General features: G+C 40.8%; 1 protein-coding gene across 13 annotated transcripts in view; it reads right to left on the reverse strand.

Annotated features, from left to right (window-relative positions):
* The window catches only part of WDR76 (WD repeat domain 76), a 79,641-nt gene that overhangs the window by 43,194 nt on the left and 16,221 nt on the right, over positions 1 to 20,226 (reverse strand). For 11 of the 13 annotated variants that reach the window (XM_089907308.1, XM_089907306.1, XM_089907297.1 and 8 more), the window contains exons 5-6: positions 5,830 to 5,880; positions 1,173 to 1,299 (exon numbers count right to left, since the gene is read on the reverse strand). In XM_089907308.1, coding sequence (XP_089763434.1) covers positions 1,173 to 1,299; positions 5,830 to 5,880 — 178 coding nt within the window. The remainder of the gene's footprint in view (positions 1 to 1,172; positions 1,300 to 5,829; positions 5,881 to 20,226) is intronic. The other 2 variants (XM_089907307.1, XM_089907305.1) reach the window with 1 other exon arrangement.

The raw sequence follows: 20,226 nt of genomic DNA on the forward strand, positions 1-20,226 counted from the left end.
GTATCATATGATATTTGTCTTTCTCTTTCTGTATGTCAGTGTTTTTTAAATCACTGGTTGTAACCCATAGGTCATGAAATCATTTTAATACATTACAACCAACAGTGTGTTTTAGTGACTGAGAAAAGAACAGACTAGGAAATACAAAAGTGTATCACATGTAGTAAGGATAAGTATCATTTCACAAAAGTTTTGTTTCGTGTGTGTGTGTGTGTGTGTGTGTGTGTGTGGAACGGGTTCAATGCAAATGTATTTCTTATCATGGATGGATGGAGGCTTCAAAAAAATTTGAAAGCTACTCTTCCCCTAGTAACTTAATTTGCAATTAGCTCTCAAAGCACCAGGCTAATCTTCCAATTTATAATTAAGCACTTAGATACAAAGTATTAAAAACAGTAGGTGCAATAAAAAATAAAAAAAAACCAGTAGGTGCTCCTGAATAAAAAATATACTCATAATCTTATTTAGACAATAAATTTGGTAAATAAAACTCTTTCCACTCACTGATAGAGTAAAATTAAACTACAGTAAGAGAACCCCATCACTACTGACATATATTATTTATTACTAATAATATTAATAACTACCATTTATTGCTTACTAAGTCCTTAATATAAATGTAAGAAACTTTATAGATACTATATCATTTATCCCTCACAACACCTCTTTGAGAGGTTTCTGCTATTGTTGCCATTTTAAAAATGGGGAGGGCTTCCCTGGTGGTGCAGTGGTTGAGAGTCTGCCTGCCAATGCAGGTGACAAGGGTTCGTGCCCCGGTCCGGGAAGATCCCACATGCCGCGGAGCGGCCAGGCCCATGAGCCATGGCCACTGAGCCTGCGCATCCGGAGCCTGTGCTTAGCAATGGTAGAGGCCACAACAGTGAGAGGCCCGCGTACTGCAAAAAAAAAAAAAAAAAAAAAGGGGAAACTGGGGCTCAGAAAGACTAAGGAATTTACCCACAATCCCACACAGGGTAAGTCTGCAGAAATATAGAACCCAAGCCAGTCTCTTATGAGTTTGAAATCTTACTCATTAAACCATACAACAGCCAAGTATTAAATTAATGATGCACAAATTAAACATAATTTAATGACTTTTTACTCTACTTTCAAACACTTCAAATTTTTGAGTATTTTATTGGTTAATATATTGTATTTGCACTCTTTCTTACATTTTCATCTGCTACTAATATTGGCTGGGTTGGAGTTGCTGGTAATGAAACTCCTGAAGGATCGACTTTTAGTAATCGCATTGACCTTCTACATCCAGTCTCATTTTCTTTCTTCTTAGGCTTCTTTCTAAAGGAGTGGGGGAAAAAAATCATGTTATACTCATAAAAGTTATATGTATTTATTAATATCAAGGAGATAACGTCTAGTAATCTATCTCACAGATATATTCACACATTGCAAAGATGTATATACATGGCTACACTGATTTTTTTTTTTTTTCTTCGCCACACTGCACAGCATGTGGAACTTTCCCAACCCAGGATCAAACCTGTGCCCCCAGCCATGGAAGCATGGAGTCTTAACCACTGGACCACCAGTGAAGTCCCTACACTGATTTTAATTAAAAGCCTGGAAACATCATAAATGTTCATCATGGGGAAGTGAGGGGTGTTAAATAAATTATGACATACATACCTAGCACAATATTATGCAGTCATAAAAAAAGAAATAGATTTTTGTGTGCTGATATGACATGAACTCTAAGATACAAGAAGCAAAAACAAGGTCCAGCACATGTTGAATATGGTTCCATTAGCTTTTGTTTTGTTTTGTTTTGTTTTTTGTTTTTGTTTTTGTTTTTGTGGCACACGGGCCTCTCACTGCTGTGGCCTCTCCCGTTGCGGAGCACAGGCTCCGGACACGCAGGCTCAGCGGCCATGGCTCACGGGCCCAGCTGCTCCCCGGCATGTGGGATCTTCCCGGACCAGGGCATGAACCCGCGTCCCCTGCATCAGCAGGCGGACTCTAAACCACCGCGCCACCAGGGAAGCCCCCCATTTGCTTTTTTACAAAATATATACACATACATTTGTAACTGCTGAGATTACCTATGGAAGAATACACATGAAACTATTAACAGTGGTTTCCTCTAGGGAAAAGGCCTGGAGAACTAAGGTCCAGGATAGGAAAGAGACTTAAATGTTTCATTGCATTGCCTTCCATATTTTAAAATCATTTTTAAATTTTTAAAATCATATACATACCCTACTTTTTATGCATTATTTTTTTATTTTAAAAAAGTAGTTCAGAACTTCCAGTTTCCAGTTCCAAATTTAAAGAGCTTGAAAGTCACTGCACTGTCTATCAAGTAAAAAGCTGAACAGACTGAAAAATCAACTCTTCTAGGATCCTTAAGAGAAATGAGGGCACAGTAGAAACTGCTGAGCCTACTATTGGAGAGACAGACAGGCAAATGCAAGAAGTCATGGCTTATTGGAGTAGACTTAGAAATGGAAACCATCATGGGAACCAGCAGCAGGGTAGGAAAGCCTGAACTGTAATTGACCAATTGCTGGAGGTTCAGTGTACACAAGTCTGAGAGTTAAAAACTCCATGGAAAACTAGACAGCTACATGTAAAAGAATAGAACTAGAACATTTTCTTACACCATATACAAAAACAGACTCAAAATGGATTAAAGGCGGGCTTCCCTGGTGGCGCAGTGGTTGGGGGTCCGCCTGCCGATGCAGGGGACACGGGTTCATGCCCTGGTCTGGGGGGATCCCGCATGCCGCAGAGCAGCTGGGCCCGTGAGCCTATGGCAGCTGAGCCTGCGCACCCGGAGCTTGTGCTCTGCAACGGGAGGGGCCACAGCAGTGAGGGGCCTGCATACCACAAAAAAAAAAAAAAAAAAAAAATGGATTAAAGGCTTTAATGTAAGACCTGAAACCATAAAACTCCTAGAAGAAAACACAGGTACTACACTCTTTGACATTGTTCTTAGCAATATTTTTTGGATGTGTCTCCTCAGGCAAGAGCAACAAAAGCAAAAAATAAACAAATGGGACCTAATCAAACTTAAAAGCTTTTGCAAAACAAAGGAAACCATCAACAAAATGAAAAGGCAACTGACTGAAGGGAAGAAGATTTGTGCAAATGATAGTCCAATAACGGATTAATATCCAAAATATATAAACAGCTCATACAACTCAAAAACAAAAAAAATCTGATTAAACAATGGGTAGAGGACCCAAAGAAGACATAGAGATGGCCAACAGGCACAAATGAAAAGATTAGATCATCAGGGAAATATAAATGAAAACCACACTGAGCTATCACCTCACACCTGTGAGAACGGCTATCATCAGAAAGACCACAAATAACAAGTGTTGGCAAGGATATGGAGAAAAGGTAACCTCTGTACACTGTTGGTGGGAATGTAAATTTGTGCAGCTACTGTGGAAAACAGTACAAATGTTCCTCAAAAGACTAAAAATAAAACTATCATATTATCCAGTAATTCCACTCCTGGGAATTTATGCAAAGAAAAGAAAAACACTTGTTCAAACAGACACATGCAGGACTTCCCTGGTGGTGCAGTGGTTAAGAATCTGCCTGCCAATGAAAGGGACACGGGTTCGAGCCCTGGTCCGGGAAGATCCCACATGCCACGGAGCAACTAAGCCCGTGCACCACAACAACTGACCCTGTGCTCTAGAGCTCATAAGCCACAACTACCGAGCCTGCGCGACACAACTACTGAAGCCCATAAACCCTAGAGCCCATGCACCGCAAGTATTGAGCCCATGCACCACGCCTGCTGAAGCCCGCGTGCTCTAGGGCCCGCATGCCACAACTACTGAGCTCGTGTGCTACAACTACCAAAGCCCGTGTACCTAGAGCCCATGCTCCGCAACAGGAAAAGCCACCGCAATGAGAAGCCCACGCACCGCAACAAAGAGTGGCCCTCGCTCACTGCAACTAGAGAAAGCCTGCACGCAGCAACAAAGACCCAGTGCAGCCAAAAAAAAAAAAAAATACATGCACCCCAATGTTCATAGCAGCATTTTTTATAATAGACAAGATATGGAAGCAACCTAAAAGTTCATCAACAGATGAATGGATAAAGAAGATGTGGTATGTATGTGTATATATATATATATATATACACACACAATGTAATACTACACAGTCATAAAAAAGTGAAGTTTTCCCATTTGCAACAACATGACTGAAACTGGAGGCTATTATGCTTAGTGAAATAAATCAGACAGAAAAAGACAAATACTGTATGTTATCACCTACATGTGGAATCTGAAGCATAAAACAAATGAATTAATATAACAGAACAGAAACAGACTCAGATATAGAGAACAAACTAGTGGTTACCAGTGGGAGAGGGAAGAGGGGAGGGGCAAGATAGGGGTAGGAGGTTAAGAGGTACAAACCACTTTGTACAAAATAAATAAGCTACAAGGATATATTTATAGCACAGGGAATACAGCCATCATTTTATAGTAACTATAAATGGAGTATAATCTATAAAAAATTTAAATCACCATGTTGTACACCTGAAAATAATATAATATTGTAAATCAACTACACTTAAACTGTACTGCTATGAAACCTAATATGAAGACCAAAAATTTGAAATGATCTCTGGCCCATGGCCTTAAAAAGACTGTAACCAGTTCCTTTTAACTTAAATGTTACCACTTTAGCTTAACAATGAGGTATAAAACAAAACCAAGTATACTTGTTATATACTTGGTTAAATACTGGTTAAATTTACCAAAGACTCCTCCAGAAGTCTTTGGTAAATTTAACATTCATTATTAACTTTAATAGTATTAAAATATTATAAGTAATGTGCCAATTTCAAAGTCCTCTAAATCTTTTGTCACAAAGATATTTATAGCACTGTAAACAGAACTAAAGCTTGATATCATATATTATTAAAACTGACATTTATCTCCAAAAGAATTTGACCTATGGTGACTGAACTCCGAAAAAAGTAAAAAGACTGGTAGTTGGAGAAAAGTAGATCTCTCACATTACTTAGTCAATGGCAGCTCCATTGTAATCTAGCCTTAATCTTTTTGCTGAAACGATCTAAATAACAAAAGATCCATAATAAAAATATTTTTTAAAAAAGAAATGAGCTATTAAGCCATGCAAAGACATGGGAGAACCTTAAATGCATATTACTAAAAAAAGCAGCCAACCTGAATGAGACTACATACTGTATGATTCCAAATACATGACTGACATTCAGGAAAAGGCAAAACTATGGAGACAAAAAAGATCAGTGATTGCAAGGGGTGAGGGTGATAAGGGATGAAAAGGCAGAGCACAGAGGATTTTAGGGCAGTGAAATACTCTGTACATTATAATGATAGATATATGTCATTATACATTTGTACAAACCCAAAGAATGAACAACACCAAGAGTGAACCCTAAGGTAAACTACAGATCTGGGGTGATTATGATGTATCAAGGTAGGTTCATCCTTGGTAACAAACGTATCACTCTGGTGAGTGATTCTGATAATGGGAGAAGCTATGCATGTGTCGGGCAGGGGATGGAAATCTCTGTAACTTACTCTCAATTTTGCTGTGAAACTAAAACTGCTCTAAAAATAAAATCTTAAAAAAAAAGAAACCTCAAGGGGGCCTCACCCCCACAATTTTGTAAGATTTATATCCAGGAGCTTGACCAGGCCCTCAAAGTAAATATCAGAGAAAATCTCCTCATGCTTCTAGCAGGGGGAGGAGAAAAGGAAGAATTTTGAAATAGGCCAGCACTCTGTTCTGCCCTCAGGAGAAATCAGTTAACCAGAGCCTAATCTGCTAGGGTACTGTCAGAGGCTAACTGACCTGGGGAAGGGAAATACCCAACAGCAGCCCACTCTTGCCATCTTGTCCAACCTAAGGAGAGAGGAAAAAAACTAAAACACTTGTGAAGTTCACAATCCAAAGATATAGGTTCAGTCAGAGACTGAGAACTAATAACAAGACTACAGAATGCTCCCCTCCCCCAACATCTCACCACCACATTGCTAAAGACCTATTTATAACAGTTACTTTTTCTTGGTACATCATGTCCAGTTATCAAGAAAAAATTACAAGACACACTGAAAAGCAAAAAACACAATTTAAAGAAACAGAGCAAGCTTCAAAACCAGACATGGCAGAAATGTTGAAATTATCACACTAAGAATTTAAAACAACTGTGATTAACATGCTAAGGGCTCCAATGGATAAAACAGACACCATGAAAGAACAGATAAGCAATGTCAGCAGAGGGATGTAAATACTAAGAAAGAACCAAAAAGAAATGCCAGAGATCAAAAACACTATAATAGAAATGAAGAATGCCTTTGATGGGCTCAGTAATAGACTGGACATGGCTGAGGAAAGAATCTCCGACCTTGGGGATATCTCAATAGGAATCTCTAAAACTGAAAAGCAAGGAGAAAAAGACAAAAAACAGAACAGAATAACCAAGAACGTAGATAACAAAAAAGTATAACATATAAATAATGGGAATACAAGAAAGAAAAAAAGTAACAGAAGAAATATTTGAAATAATCACTGAAAATTCCCCCAAATTAGTGTCAGACACCAAACCACAGATCTAGAAAGCTCAGAGAACATCAAGCAAGATAAATGCAAAAACAAAAATGAAAACAAACAAAGAAATCCTACAACTAGGCAATTCATTTCCAAACTACAGAAAAATCAAAGATAAAATCCTGAAAGGAGCCAGAAGGAAAAACCACTTTACCTACAGAGAACAAAGACTGAAATTAAATCTATCTTCTCAGAAACCATGCAGGCAAAGAGAGAGTGAACATATTTAAAGTGTTGAGAGAAAAGAAAAACCCAACCTAGAATTCTGTACCCTGGGAAGTTATCCATCAAAGGAAAAGCAAATTAGGAACTTCTGAGACAGTGAACACAGAGAGATGCTAGAAGAGTGATGCTCTCAGAGAGAGATGGAAGCTCCGTGCCATTTCCCCATGCCTTGCCTGATGCATCTATCCCATCTGGCTGGTCCTGAGTCATATCCATTGTAATAAACAGCACAAGGTGAGTGGTGCTCTTGAGAACCTTCTGTGATTACTACTCACACCTTTTCCAGGGACACTTTCTTAAAAGGACCAACAAGCATCCAGTTTACTCAGATATAATCCCAGATTCATGGAGTTGTTGCTGACCAGATTACACCTGTATCACTAAGACTGGAGTTTCCAGACAAAAAGACAAGATGGCACAGTAGAAGGAACTGAGCTCACCTCTTCTTACATAATCACCAAAATCACAACTAACTGCTGAACAACCATCAACAAAAACACGCTGGAAGCTACGAAAAGATACCCTACATCCAAAGACAAAGAAGAAGCCACAAGGAGCTGGTACAAGGGGCACAATCACAATAAAATCAAATCCCATATCTGCCAGGTGGATGACTAACAAACTGGAAAATAATTATACCACAGAAGTTCTCCCACAGGAGGGAGAACCCCACATCAGCATCTACAGCCTGGATTTCTGGCAATGGGAGAAGAAGCCCCCAGAGAACCTGGTTTTGAAGGCCAGTTTGATCGCAGGAATTCCACAGGACTGGGGAAACACAAATTCCACTCTTGGAGGGCACACACAAGGTCTCATGTGCACTCATCTGCACTCTGTGCCAGACCTACCTGCCAATAATGGAGGGTCTCCATTGGAGGCAGGGGTGGCTGTGGCTCACTGCAGGGACAAAGACACTGGCAGCAGTAGTTCTGGGGAGTACTCATCAGTGTGAGCCTTCCTGGAGGCCACCAATTTCTCACCAAGACCTGGCCCCACCCAACAACCTGAAGCTTCCATTACTGGGACCCCATGGCCAAACAACCAACAGGGTGGGACACAGCCCCACCCATCAGCAGACAGGCTACTTAAAGTCTTCCTGACCACACAGCTGCCCACTAAACACACAGCATGACCCAGCCCTGCCCAACAGAGGGACAAGACCCAGCTCCACACCCCAGTGGGCAGTAACCAGTCCCTCCCACCAGAAAGCCTGCACAAGCCTCTTAGACAGCCTCATCCACCAGGGAGCAGGCAGAAGAAGGAAGAAGAAATACAACCCTGTAGCCTGCATAATGGACACCGCAATCACAGGAAGTTAGACAAAATGAGACAGCAGAGAAACATATCCCACACTAAGGAACATGATAAAAGCCCAGAAGAACAATTAAATGAAGTGGAGAAAGGCAATCTACCTGAAAAAGAATTCAGAGTAATGATAGTGTAGATGATCCAAGATCTCAGAAAAAGAATGGAGGTACAGATTCAGAAGATACAAGAAATGTTTAATGAAGAGCTAGAAGAACTAAACAACAAACAAACAGAAATGGACAATACAATAACTGAAATGAAAAATACACTAGAAGGGGGCTTCCCTGGTGGCGCAGTGGTTGAGACTCCACCTGCCAATGCAGAGGACACAGGTTCGTGCCCCGGTCTGGGAAGATCCCACATGCCACAGAGCGGCTAGGTCCGTGAGCCATGGCCGCTGAGCCTGCGTGTCCGGAGCCTGTGCTCCGCAACGGAAGAGGCCACAACAGTGAGAGGCCCGGGTACAGGAAAAAAAAAAAAAAAAAAACACTAGAAGGAAGCACCAACAGAATAACTGAGGCAGAAGAAAGAATGAGCAAGCTAGAAGAAAGAATGGTGGAAATCACTGCTGCAGAATAAAATAAAAAATAAAAAGGAATGAGGAAAGATGGTGGAGGAGTAAGACGTGGAGATCACCTTCCTCCCCACAAATACATCAAAACTACATCTACATGTGGAACAATTCCTATAGAACACATACTGAATGCTGGCAGAAGACCTCAGACTTCCCAAAAGGCAAGAAACTCCCCACATACCTGGGTAGGGCAAAAGAAAAAAGGAAAAGCAAAGACAAAAGAATAGGGATGGGACCTGTACCTCTGGGAGGGAGCTGTGAAGGAGGAAAAGTTTCCACACACTAGGAAGCCCCTTCACTGGTGGGGATTGGGGGGGGGGGTGGAAGTTTCGGAGCCACGGAGGAGAGCAGAGCAACAGGGGTGGAGAGGGCAAAGCGGAGAGATTCCTGCACAGAGGATTGGTGCCGACAGTACTCACCAGCCTGAGAGGCTTATCGGCTCACACACCGGGGTGGGCGGGGGCTGGGAGCTGAGGCTCGGACTTCAGAGTTAAGATCCCAAGGAGAGAACTAGGGTTGGCTGTGTGAACACATCCTGAAGGGGGATAGTGCACCACAGCTAGCCGGAAGGGAGTCTGGGAAAAAATCTGGACCTGCCTAAAAGGCAAGAGACCATTGTTTCAGGGTGCGCAAGGAGAGATGATTCAGAGCACCGCCTAAACGAGCTCCAGAGACAGGTGCGAGCCGCGGCTATCAGCAGGGACACCAGAGACGGGCATGAAATGCTAAGGCTGCTGCTGCAGCCATCAGGAAGCCTGTGTGCAAACACAGGTCACTATCCATACCTCCCCTCCTGGGAGCCTGTGCAGCCCGCCACTGTAGGGTCCCGTGATCCAGGGACAATTTCCATGGAAGAACACATGGCATGCCTCACGCTGTTGCAACGTCACACCGGCCTCTGCCACCACAGGCTCTCCCTGCATTCCGTACCACTCCCTCCCCCCAGTCTGAGTGAGCCAGAGCCCCCTAACCAGCCGCTCCTTTAACCCGTCCTGTCTGGGTGGAGAAGAGATGCCCTCAGGTGAGCTACACGCAGAGATGGGGCCAAATCCAAAGCTGAACCCCAGGAGCTGTGTGAACAAAGAAGAGAAAGGGAAATTTCTCCCAGCAGCCTCAGGAGCAGCAGATTAAATCTCCACAGTCAACGTGATGTACCCTGTATCTGTGAAATGACAACGAATCATCCCAAAATTGACACAGTGGACTATGGAAGCAACTGTAGACTTGGGGTTTGCTTTCAGTATCTCATTTGTTTCTGGTTTTATGTTTCTCTTAGTTTAGTATTTTACAGCTTATTATAACTGGTAGACTTGTTTACTGATTTGGTTGCCCTCTTCCTTTTTACATTTTATATAATTTTTTTCCCTTTTTCTCTTTTTGTGAGTGTGTATGTGTATGCTTCTTTGTGTGATTGTCTGTATAGCTTTGCTTTTGCCATTTGTCCTAGGGTTCTGACTGTCCGTTTTGTGTTTTGTTTTGTTTTTTTGCGGTACGTGGGCCTCTCACTGTTGTGGCCTCTCCCGTTGCGGAGCACAAGGCTCTGGACACACAGGCTCAGCAGCCATGGCTCACGGGCCCAGCTGCTCCACGGCATGTGGGATCTTGCCAGACCAGGGCACGAACCCATGTCCCCTGCATCGGCAGGCGGACTCTCAACCGCTGCACCAACAGGGAAGCCCCGTTTTGTTTTTTAGTATACTTTTTAGCGCTTGCTATCATTGGTGAATTTGTTTTTTGGTTTGGTTGCTCTCTTCTTTCTCTCTCCTTTTTTTTATTACTTTTTAATTTTTTTTCTATTTTAATAACTTTATTTTACTTTATTTTTTTTTTCCTTTCTTTCATTCTTTTTCTCCCTTTTCTTCTGACCCATGTGGCTGACAGGGTCTTGGTGCTCTGGCCGGATGTCAGTCCTGAGCCTCTGAGGTGGGAGAGCGGAGTTCAGGACACTGGTCCACCAAAGACCTCCCAGCCCCACATAACATCAAACAACAAAAGCTCTCCCACAGATCTCCATCTCAACGTTAAGAACCAGTTCTACTCAACGAACAGCAAGCTACACTGCTGGACACCCTATGGCAAACAACTAGCAACACAGGAACACAACCCCACCCATTAGCAGAGAGGCTGCCTAAAATAATAATAAGGTCACGGACACCCCAAAACACACCACCGGATGTGGTCCCACCCACCAGAAAGACAAGATCCAGCCTCATCCACCAGAACACAGGAACCAGTCCCCTCCACAACCCACTGAACCAACCTTACCCACTGGGGACAGATACCAAAAATAATGGGACCTATGAACCTGCAGCCTGTGAAAGGGAGACCACGAACAGTAAGTTAAGCCAAAATGAGAAGGCACAGAAATACAAAGCAGATGAAGGAGCAAGGTAAAAACCCACTAGACAAAACAAATGAAGAGGAAACAGTCCACCTGAAAAAGAATTCAGAGTAATAATAATAAAGGTGATCCAAAATAATGGAAATAGAATGGAGAAAATACAAGAAATGTTTAACAAGGAACTAGAAGAACTAAAGAGCGAACAAACAAGGAAAAACAACACAATAAATATAATAAAAAAACTCTGGAAGGAATCAATAGCAGAATAACTGAGGCAGAAGAATGGATAGGTGACCTGGAAGATAAAAGAGTGGAAATAACTACTGCAGAGCAGAATAAAGAGAAAAAACATCAAAAGAATTGAGGACAATCTCAGAGACCTCTGGGACAATATTAAACACACCAACATTTGAATTATACAGGTCCCAGAAGAAGAAGAGAAAAAAAAAAAGGGACTGAGAAACTAATAAGAACCTGCTGTATAAAAAATAAAATAAAATTCAAAAATTCCCCCCAAAAAAATTAAATACGAAGAAAAAATTATTAAAAGCAGCAAGGGAAAAGCAACAACATACAAGGGAATCCCCATAAGGTTAACAGCTGATCTTTCAGCAGAAACTCTGCAAGCCAGGAGGGAGTGGCATGGTATAATTAAAATGATGAAAGGGAAGAACCTACAACCAAGATTACTCTACCCAGCAAGAATCTCATTCAGATTCGAGGGAGAAATTAAAACCTTTACAAACAAGCAAAACCCAAGAGAATTCAGCACCACCAAACCAGCTCTACAACAAATGCTAAAGGAACTTCTCTCAACAGGAAACACAAGAGGAGGAAAAGACTTACAATAACAAACACAAAACAATTTAAAAACTGGTAATAGGAACATACATATGGATAATTATGCTCCAAACAAAAGACATACACTAGCTGAATGGAAACAAAAACAAGACCCAAACATATGCTGTCTACAAGAACTCACTTCAGACCTACGGACACATACAGACTGAAAGTGAGGGGATGGAAAAAGATATTCCATGTAAATGGAAATCAAAAGAAAGCTGGAATAGCAATTCTCATATCAGACAGACTTTAAAATAAAGACTATTACAAGAGACAAAGAAGGACACTACATAATGATCAAGGGATCAATCCAAGAAGAAGATATAACACTTGTAACTATTTATGCACCCAACATAGGAGCACCTCAATACATAAGGCAAATGCTAACAGCCATAAAAGGGGAAATTGACAGTAACACAATCATAGTAGGGGACTTTAACACCCCACTTTCACCAATGGAAAGATCATCCAAAATGAAAAAAAATAAGGAAACACACGTTTTAAATGATACATTAAACAAGATGGACTTAATTGATATTTATAGGACATTCCATCCAAAAACAACAGATTACACTTTCTTCTCAAGTGCTCATGGAACATTCTCCAGGATAGATCACATCTTGGGTCACAAATCAAGCCTCACAAACTTAAGAAAATAAAAATCGTATCAAACATCATTTCCAACCACAACGCTGTAAGATTAGAAATCAATTGAACGAAAAAAAAAAGTATAAAAAAACACAAACAGGGGCTTCCCTAGTGGCGCAGTGGTTGAGAGTCCATCTGCCGATGCAGGGGACACGGGTTCATGCCCCAGTCCGGGAGGATCCCACATGCCGCAGAGCAGCTAAGCCCGTGCACCACAACAACTGAGTCTGTGCTCTAGAGCACATGAGCCACAACTACTGAGCCCACATGCCACAACTACTGGAGCCCATGCACCTAGAGCCTTTGCTCCACAACAAGAGAAGCCACTGCAATGAGAAGCCCGCACACCGCAGCAAAGAGTAGCCCCCACTCGCCAAAACTAAAGAAAGTCCGCACGCAGCAATGAAGACCAAACACAACCAAAAATAAATAAATAAACAAACAAACTAACTAAAGGCCGAGGACCAGATGGCTTCACAGACGAATTCTACCAAACATTTAGAGAAGAGCTAACATCTATCCTTCTCAAACTCTTCCAAAATACAGCAGAGGGAGGAACACTCCCAAACTCATTCTACAAGGCAACCATCACCCTGATACCAAAACCAGACAAGGATGACACAAAAAAAGAAAACTACAGGCCAATATCACTGATGAACATAGATGCAAAAATCCTTAACAAAATACTAGCAGTTTGTCCTATAGTTTCTTAACTATAAATGAAAAATGGATCTTGAAAATTACACATATTGGTTTTTTTCACTTGATATGTCTGATTTGTGCTCCTCCAAAATAAAAAATACTAGCAAACAATTCAACAGCACATTAAAAGAATCATACACCAAGGGCTTCCCTGGTGGTGCAGTGGTTGAGAATCTGCCTGCCAATGCAGGGGACACGGGTTCGAGACCTGGTCTGGGAGGATCCCACATGCCGTGGAGCACCTGGGCCCGTGAGCCACAACTACTGAGCCTGCGAGTCTGGAGTGTGTGCTCCTCAACAAGAGAGGCTTTGACAGTGAGAGGCCCGCACACCACGATGAAGAGTGGCACCCACTTCCCACAACTAGAGAAAGCCCTCGCACAAAAATGAAGACCCAACACAGCCAAAAATAAATTAATTAATTAATTTTTTAAAAAAAGAATCATACACCATGATCAAGTGGGTTTTATCCCCGGAAGGCAAGGATTCTTCAATATACACAAATCAATCAGTGTAATAAACCATATTAACAAATTCAGGGAGAACAACCATATGATCATCTTAATAGATGCAGAAAAAGCTTTCAACAAAATTCAGCACCCATTTATGATAAAAACCCTCCAGAATGTAGGCACAGAGGGAACTTACCTCAACATAATAAAGGCCATATATGACAAACCCACAGCCAACATTGTTCTCAATGGTGAAAAACTGAAAACATTTCCACTAAGATGAGGAACAAGACAAGACTGCCCACTCTCACCACTATTATTCAACATAGTTTTGAAAGTTTTAGCCACAGCAATCAGAGAAGAAAAAGAAATAAAAGGAGTCCAAATCGGAAAAGAAGAAGTAAAACTGTCACTGTTTGCAGATGACGCAATACTATACATAGAGGTGGTGAGATATACCATGCTTTTGGATTGGAAGAATCAATATTGTGAAAATGACTATTCTACCCAAAGCAATCTACAGATTCAATGCAATGTCTATCAAATTACCAATGGCATTTTTCACAGAACTAGAACAAAAAATCTTAAAATTTGTATGGACACACAGAAGACCCTGAATAGCCAAAGCAATCCTGAGGAAGAAAAATGGAGCTGGAGGAATCAGACTCCCAGACGTCAGACTATACTACAAACCTACAGTAATCAAGACAGTATGGTACTGGCACAAAAACAGAAATATAGATCAATGGAACAGGATAGAAAGCTCAGAGATAAACCCACGCACATATGGTCACCTTATTTTTGATAAAGGAGGCAAGAATATACAATGGAGAAAAGACAGCCTCTTTAATAAGTGGTGCTGGGAAAACTGGACAGCTACATGTAAAAGAATGAAATTAGAACACTTCCTAACACCATACACAAAAATAAACTCAAAATGGATTAAAGACCTAAATGTAAGACAAGATACTATAAAACTCTCAGAGGAAAACATAGGAAAAACACTCTGACATAAACCACAGCAAGATCTTTTTGACTCACCTCCTAGAGTAATGAAAATAAAATCAAAAATAAGCAAATGGGCGTTCCCTGGTGGTGCAGTGGTTGAGAGTCCGCCTGCCAATGCAGGGGACACGGGTTCATGCCCCAGTCCGGGAGGATCCCACATGTCGCGGAGCGGCTGGGCCCGTGAGCCATGGCTGCTGAGCCTGCGCGTCCGGAGCCTGTGCTCCACAACAGGAGAGGCCACAGCAGTGAGAGGCCCGTGTACCACAAAAAAAAAAAAAAAAGGGACCTAATTAAACTTAAAAGCTTTTGCACAGCAAAGGAAACCATAAACAAGACGAAAAGACAACCCTCAGAATGGGAGAAAATATTTGCAAATGAAGCAACTGACAAAGGATTAATCTCCAAAATATACAAACAGCTCATGCACCTCAATATCAAAACAACAAACAACCCAATCCAAAAATGGGCAGAAGACCTAAATAGACATTTCTCCAAAGAAGACATACAGATGGCCAAGAGTAATCAACATCACTAATCATTAGAGAAATGCAAATCAAAACTACGATGAGGTATCACCTCATACCAGTGAAAATGGCCATCATCAAAAAATCTACAAACAATAAATGCTGGAGAGGGTGTAGAGAAAAGGGAACCCTCTTGAACTGTTGGTGAGAATGTAAATTGATACAGCCACCATGGAGAACAGTAAGGAGCTTCCTTAAGAAACTAAAAACAGAACTACCACATGACCCAGCAATCCCCCTACTGGGCATATACCCTGAGAAAACCATAATTCAAAATGACACATGTACCCCAATGTTCACTGCAGCACTATTTACAACAGCCAAGACATGAAAACAACCTAAATGGCCAATGACAGATGAGTGGATAAAGAAGATGTGGTACATATATACAATGGAATATTACTCAACCATAAAAAGGAACAAAATTGGGTCATTTGTAGAGATGTGGATGGACCTAGAGTCTGTCATACAGAGTGAAGTAAGTCAGAGAAAAACAAATATCGTATATTAACGCATAAATGTGGAATATAGAAAAATGCTACAGATGAACCTATTTCTGGGCAGGAATAGAGATGCAGACGTAGAGAACGGACATGTGGATGTGGCGGGGGTGGGGGGGGAGGGTGGGATGAACTGGGAGATTAGGACTGACATATATACACTACAATGTGTAAAACAGATAGCTAGTGGGAACCTGATGTATAGCACAGGGAACTAAGCTTGGTGCTCTGTGATGACCTAGACGGGTGGGATGGGGAGGTGGGGGGTGGGAGGGAGGTCCAAGAGGGAGGGAATATATGTGTACATATAGTTGATTCACTTCGTTGTACAGCAGAAACTAACACAACATTGTAAAGCAATTATACTCCAATTTAAAAAATAAAAGAGGGGACTCACTACAGATCCTATGGACATTAAAAAGGTAATAAAGGAATAATATGAACAACTCAATGCCCACATATTTGAAAACCTAGATGAAATGGACCAATTCCTTGAAACATACACTTTACCAAAACTCATACAAGGAACAATCTGAAAAGGCCTGTACTTATTAAAGAAATTGAACTAGTAATTAATAACCTTCCAAAACAGAAAGCATCAGGCTGATACAGGTGCACTAGTGAGTTCTACCACACATTGAAGGGAAAAATTAAACCAATTCTCTACAATCTTTTTCAGAGGACAGAAGCAGAGGGAATACTACCTAACTCATTCTATGAGGCTAACATTACTGTGATATCAAAACCAGACAGACATTACAAGAACAGAAAACTACAGATCAATATCTCTCATGAGCCGAGATGCAAAAAACCTCAACAGAATATTAGTAAATTGAATCCAACAATGTATAAAATGTATTATAAACCACAACCAACTGGAATATATCCCAGGTATGCAACACTAGCTCAACACACAAAAATCAATTAATGTAATCCACCCATCAACAGGCTGAGAAAAAAAATTGCATGATCTTATCGATAAATGCAGGAAAAGCATTTGGCAAATCCCAGCACCCATTCAGAATAAAAATTCTCAGTAAACTGAAAATAGAGGGGAACTTCCTCAACGAAATAAAATCTACAAAAAACCCTATAGCTAACATAATATTTAGTGGTGAGAAATGCCAAGCTTTCCCACTGAGATCAGGTACAAGGCAAGAATGTCCTCTCTCACCACTCCTTACCAATACTGTCGGACTTCCCTGGTAGCGCAGTGGTTGAGAATCCACCTGCCAGTGCAGGGGACATGGGTTCGAGCCCTGGTCCAGGAAGATCCCACATGCCGTGGAGCAACAAAGCCCATGCGCCACAACTACTGAGCCTGCACTCTACAGCCCACGAAGCACAACTACTGAGACCACATTCCACAACTACTGAAGCCCGTGCGCCTAGAGCCCGTGCTCCACAACAAGAGAAGCCACCGCAATGAGAAGCCCGCATATCACAAGGAAGAGTAACCCCCTCTCGCCGCGACTAGAGAAAGCCCGCGCGCAGCAACGAAGACCCAACACAGCCAAAAATTAATTAATTAACTAACAACAACAAAAAAATTGCACTGTGCTGAAAGTTCTAGCTAATGCAATAATAGAAGAAAAGGAAATAAATGGTATAAAGATTGGGAAGAAAGAAATAAAACTGTATTTGTTCACAAATGACATGATAGTCTATTTAGAAAATTCTAAAGAATGGATAAAAATATTCCTGGAAGTAATAAGTGATTATAGCAAGGTTGTAGGATACCGGGTTAATATACAAAAGTCAACTGATTTCCTATATACCAGCAAGAAACAAGTGAAATTTGAAATTTAAAATACAACCCATTTAAATTACAAACCAAAAAAAAAAATACTTTGGCATAAATCTAAGAAAATATTTATAAGATTTATATGAGGAAAACTACAAAACTCTGATGATAGAAATCAAAGAACTAAATAAATGGAGAGATTATCCATGTTCTTTGACAAGACATATTGTCAAGATGTCAGTTCTTTCCAACTTAATCTATAGATTCAAAGCAATCCCAATCAAAATCCCAGCAAGTTATTTTGCAGATATTGACAAACTGATTCTACAGTTTATACAGGGAGGCAAAAGACACAGAAGAACTAACACAATATTTAAGGAGAAGAACAAAGTTACAGGACTGACTACCCAATGTCAAAACTTACTTTAAAGCCATAATAAGCAAAACAGTGTGATACTGACAAAAGAAACAATTCAACTGTCCATCAACATAGCACATTCATACAGAAGAAAACACATGATGAAGTAAAGCTGTACACATCAACATGAATGAATTTTAAAACATAAAGATATAAAAATGAGCAAAATAAAATCGCAGAATATAAAAATGGCACATTATATGTCAATATAAAAAACAGGACAAAATAAGCAAAATACTTTTTAAATATACATTCACAGGTGGTAAAACTACAAATAAATGCAAGGAGTGATTATCACAGAATTCAGCATAATGGAACTTCCTTGACAGTCCAGTGGTTAAGAATCAGCCTTCCAATGCAGGGAATGCGGGTTCGATCCTTGGTCAGGGAACGAAGATCCCACATGCTGCGGGGCTACTAAGCCCGCGTGCTCTAGAGTCCACGCACCGCAACTACAGAGAAGCCCACACACTGCAACGAAAGATCCCGTGTGCCACAACTAAGACCCCACACAGCCAAATAAATAAATAAATAAGAATTCACATAATGACTGTTATCTGGAAGGAGGGCCTTAAGAGGTACTATAAATTTCTATTGACCTGGATGGCAAGTACATGGATGGGTGCTTGAATTACTATTATTTTTTCAACTATACAAATACTTCATATGTGGGGACTTCCCTGGTGGCACAGTGATTAAGAATCCGCCTGCCAATACAGGGGACACGGGTTCGATCCCTGGTCTGGGAAGACCCCACGTGCCACGGAGCAACTAAGCCCACGTGCCACAACTACTGAGCCTGCACTCTAGAGCCCACTTGCCACAACTACTGAAGCCCGTGTGCCTAGAGCCAGTGCTCCACAACAAGAGAACCCACTGCAATGAGAAGCCCGTGCACTACAACAAAGAGTAGCCCCTGCTCGCTGCAACTAGAGAAAGCCCACACCCACAGCAACGCAGACCCAGTGCAGCCAAAAATAAATAATAAATTTTTTAAAAAATAAATTGATTAATAAAAAATACTTCACATGTACTTCTTTGTATGTATAATGTATTTAGTAATTTTTAAAAACTTAAACCCCTCCAGATTGGCATAATGCCAACTTTAGAGATAAGGAAGGAAAATTACATAAATTGTCCAAAGTTAATACCATAGCTATAAGTTGCTGAATTGAAACTTGAAATCATGTTTGCCAAATTTCAAATGCTATGCTCTTTCCTCTATATTACATAACTTCTGCTCTATCTACTGGATACTAATACTTATACAACTACTAAGTACTGGATTTCTGTGACTTAGGTGAGAAAAACACCATTAATCTTTGCTAATAGGGCTTCCCTGGTAGTGCAGTGGTTGAGAGTCCGCCTGCCGATGCAGGGGACATGGGTTCGTGCCCCAGTCCGGGAGGGTCCCACATGCCATGGAGCGGCTGGGCCCGTGAGCCATGGCCGCTGAGCCTGCGCGTCCAGAGCCTATGCTCCGCGGCAGGAGAGGCCACAGCAGTGAGAGGCCCGCGTACCGCAAAAAAAAAAAAAAATCTTTGCTAATAAAAAATATGCAAATATAAGCTAATGACCAATTGACAACAGAACCGGTGCTATTATCTTCCAGTGTTAATGATGTTCCTCCTGTAACAATTTTTCACACTCGCGGATACCTGGTCATAATTAAAGGTTTAGCTTTTCTCAAGCTAGCTAACCTGCATGAGAATCAAACCAATTAAATGATGCTACATTTCATTAGCATCTAGCACTAAAAAAATGGTCTACTGATGCCAAGATTTTCAGTTTCTTCTCTTATACATAAGCCCTGCTAAAATGAAGAGCAGAGAACTTAACCTAAGGAATCCTGGAGTTCAAATCCTGAAGCTTCCACTTAAGAACTACTTTGACCTTGAGCAAATTATCAGTACTTTACCTCTTTGAGCCTGTTTTCTATCCCACAAAATTTTTGCCAGAAATAAATGAGATAATGCAGTATAAAAATTTTAGGTCACTGCACTGTATTTCATAGATGTGCAACAAATGCTCATTTCCTTCCTTTATTCTAGGAATGGGAAAGAAAAAACAAATTGAGAAGCAAAAAGATAGCCAGAAAAATAAAGTAGAAGAATCTTTAAGAACAGTTTCTCAGGCAAAAATAAGAACAATTTAGTGGTAATAAAGATTTCCCTCCATTAGCAGCAGTAATAAATATAAACAAAATTCAGCTCTCAAGATTCTATTTCCTGTATAGTCCTTTGATGAAGATGAGAACTTTACAGTTATTAAAAGGTAGCATTCCCTCAGAGTTCCTATAAAGGATTAAGATTAAATTACATTAAATTACAGAGTTTCTGATCTGCTATTTATTT

This window comes from Delphinapterus leucas, chromosome 2 (genome assembly GCF_059928025.1).
Source record: "Delphinapterus leucas isolate spDelLeu-1000000601 "Yukka" chromosome 2, BTC_Dleu_Yukka2, whole genome shotgun sequence".
NCBI classification, from domain to species: Eukaryota; Metazoa; Chordata; class Mammalia; order Artiodactyla; family Monodontidae; genus Delphinapterus; species Delphinapterus leucas.